The sequence below is a fragment of the Prosopis cineraria genome, unplaced genomic scaffold (assembly GCF_029017545.1).
Source record: "Prosopis cineraria cultivar Desert tree isolate PC_DT_omini unplaced genomic scaffold, ASM2901754v1 PC1811, whole genome shotgun sequence".
In the NCBI taxonomy this organism is placed as follows: domain Eukaryota; kingdom Viridiplantae; phylum Streptophyta; class Magnoliopsida; order Fabales; family Fabaceae; genus Prosopis; species Prosopis cineraria.
The window spans coordinates 10,668-12,681 of record NW_026557136.1 but is presented as its reverse complement, the minus strand read 5'-3'; the positions used below and the strand labels follow the sequence as shown (position 1 = coordinate 12,681).

Sequence of the window (2,014 nt, the reverse complement as noted above, 5' to 3'; positions counted from 1 at the left end):
AATATATACATGTGTGGCCCCATATGTTGGATTTGATTTCCAACAATCTCCCACTGGGCCACATATGTAAATCTTGATAAAAAAATGTGTTTATCCTTATGAGTTCAAAAAAAAATGTGCCATTATATACACAGGGTATAAACAATCTGGTCTATTGACTAAATCAATATAGGATCAACGAGACTTTTGTCATAAGTACACAATGACTAGGCCTAGCAATGGTCACATATACCAATACAATCAATGACATAGATCAATCATGGATGTGTAGCATGAAAATTACATGTGATGTGACCTATACATGTCTATTTCCAACTGGTCATCCTTACTTTAGTGAGATCATTACTTCTACATGATGTAACAAAATGGAATACGATAACTTAATACTGAATAACTTCATTCCTAATCAGAAAATATACTTTAGCATAAAATAGTCTTGCATTGAACACTATATATTCCCACTATACTAAGATATCCTCAAGCATAATAATACCCATATGAGCAACATGCTCTAGAAAAACCTCTGGTTCCAATCCTTTTGTAAAAGGATCTGCTAACATAGATTTTGACCTAATGTGTTCAACAGATATCTGTCCATTCTGTACTTTTTCTTTTACAACAAGGAATTTAATGTCTATGTGCTTTGACTTAGACGAGCTCCTATTGTTATTTGCATATTGAACTGTAGTTTTATTGTCACAATATAACTTTAATGGTTTTTATATGTTTGTCATAATGCGCAGCCCAGTGACAAAATTTCGCAGCCAAATTTCATGATTAGATGCCTCAAAACAAACTACATATTTTGCTTCAAATGTGGAAGAAGTTGTAAGTGTCTGTTTGGCACTTCTCCAAGAAACAGCTCCACCAGCCAATAGAAAAATGTAGCCTGAAGTGGACTTGTTACTATCTTGGCATCCACCGAAGTTAGAATCAGAATATGCTATGATCTCCAATTGATCTGATCGACGGTACGTGAGCATGCAGTCCCTTGTTCTTTTCAAATAGCGCATAACCCATTTGGCTGCTTTCCAATGAATCTCTCCTGGATTACTTACATATCTGCCTAACATGCCAACAATGTACGCAATATCTGGACGCGTACAAACTTGGGTATACATTAGACTCCCTACAGCTGATGCATAGGGAACCTTTTGCATGGCTTTAATTTTAAGTTGAGTCTTAGGGCATTGATCGAGACTAAATTTATTGCCTTTGGAAACAGGGGTGTTACCTGGTCTGCAATTCTGCATGCCAAACCTGCTAAGGACTTTATCTATATAATTCCTTTGTGATAAACCAAGAATACCTCAAGTATGATCTCGATGTATCTTGATTCCCAATACAAAGGATGCTTCACCAAGATCTTTCATCTCAAAATTTCTTGATAGAAATTTCTTGGTTTCATTCAATAATCCTTTATCATTAGTGGCAAGCAATATATCATCCACATACAAAACTAGGAATATGAAATTACTTCCACTGAACTTTTGATACACACAATTATCAATAAGGTTTGCCTCAAAGCCAAATGAGATAATAACTTGATGAAATTTGTAGTACCACTGACGAGAAGCTTGCTTAAGCCTATAGATGGATTTTCTTAATTTGCAAACTATTTTCTTTGAGTCTCCTAACATAAAGTTTTCTGATTGCACTATATAGATTGATTCATTAATGTTACCATTGAGAAATGCTGTTTTGACATCCATCTGATAAAGCTCAAGGTCAAAATATGCAACTAAGGCCATGATTATCCTAAAAGAGTCTTTCAAAGAAACTGGAGAGAAAGTCTCTTTATAATCAATCCCTTCCTTTTGAGTAAAGCCCTTTGCCACAAGACGAGCTTTGTACCTCTCCACATTACCATGTGCATCACGTTTTCTTTTAAATACCCATTTACAACTAATGGGTTTTGTACCTTCTGGTAATGGGACAAGTTCCCAAACCTTATTGTCTTGCATGGACTTATACTCTTCATTCATTGCATCAATCCACATTTGAGAATTAGTAT

General features: G+C 35.2%; 1 protein-coding gene across 1 annotated transcript; it reads right to left on the bottom strand.

Annotated features, from left to right (window-relative positions):
- Positions 1-719: 719 nt before the first annotated feature.
- On the bottom strand, positions 720-1,160 carry LOC129300924 (secreted RxLR effector protein 161-like). Its single transcript, XM_054939526.1, has one exon. The coding sequence runs from the start codon at positions 1,158-1,160 to the stop codon at positions 720-722; it is 441 nt and encodes a 146-aa protein (XP_054795501.1).
- Positions 1,161-2,014: the final 854 nt, after the last annotated feature.

Coding starts and splice junctions, on each gene's coding strand:
- LOC129300924 (XM_054939526.1), bottom strand. CDS start 1,160: ATGCAAAAGGTTCCCTATGCATCAGCTGTAGGGAGTCTAATGTATACC.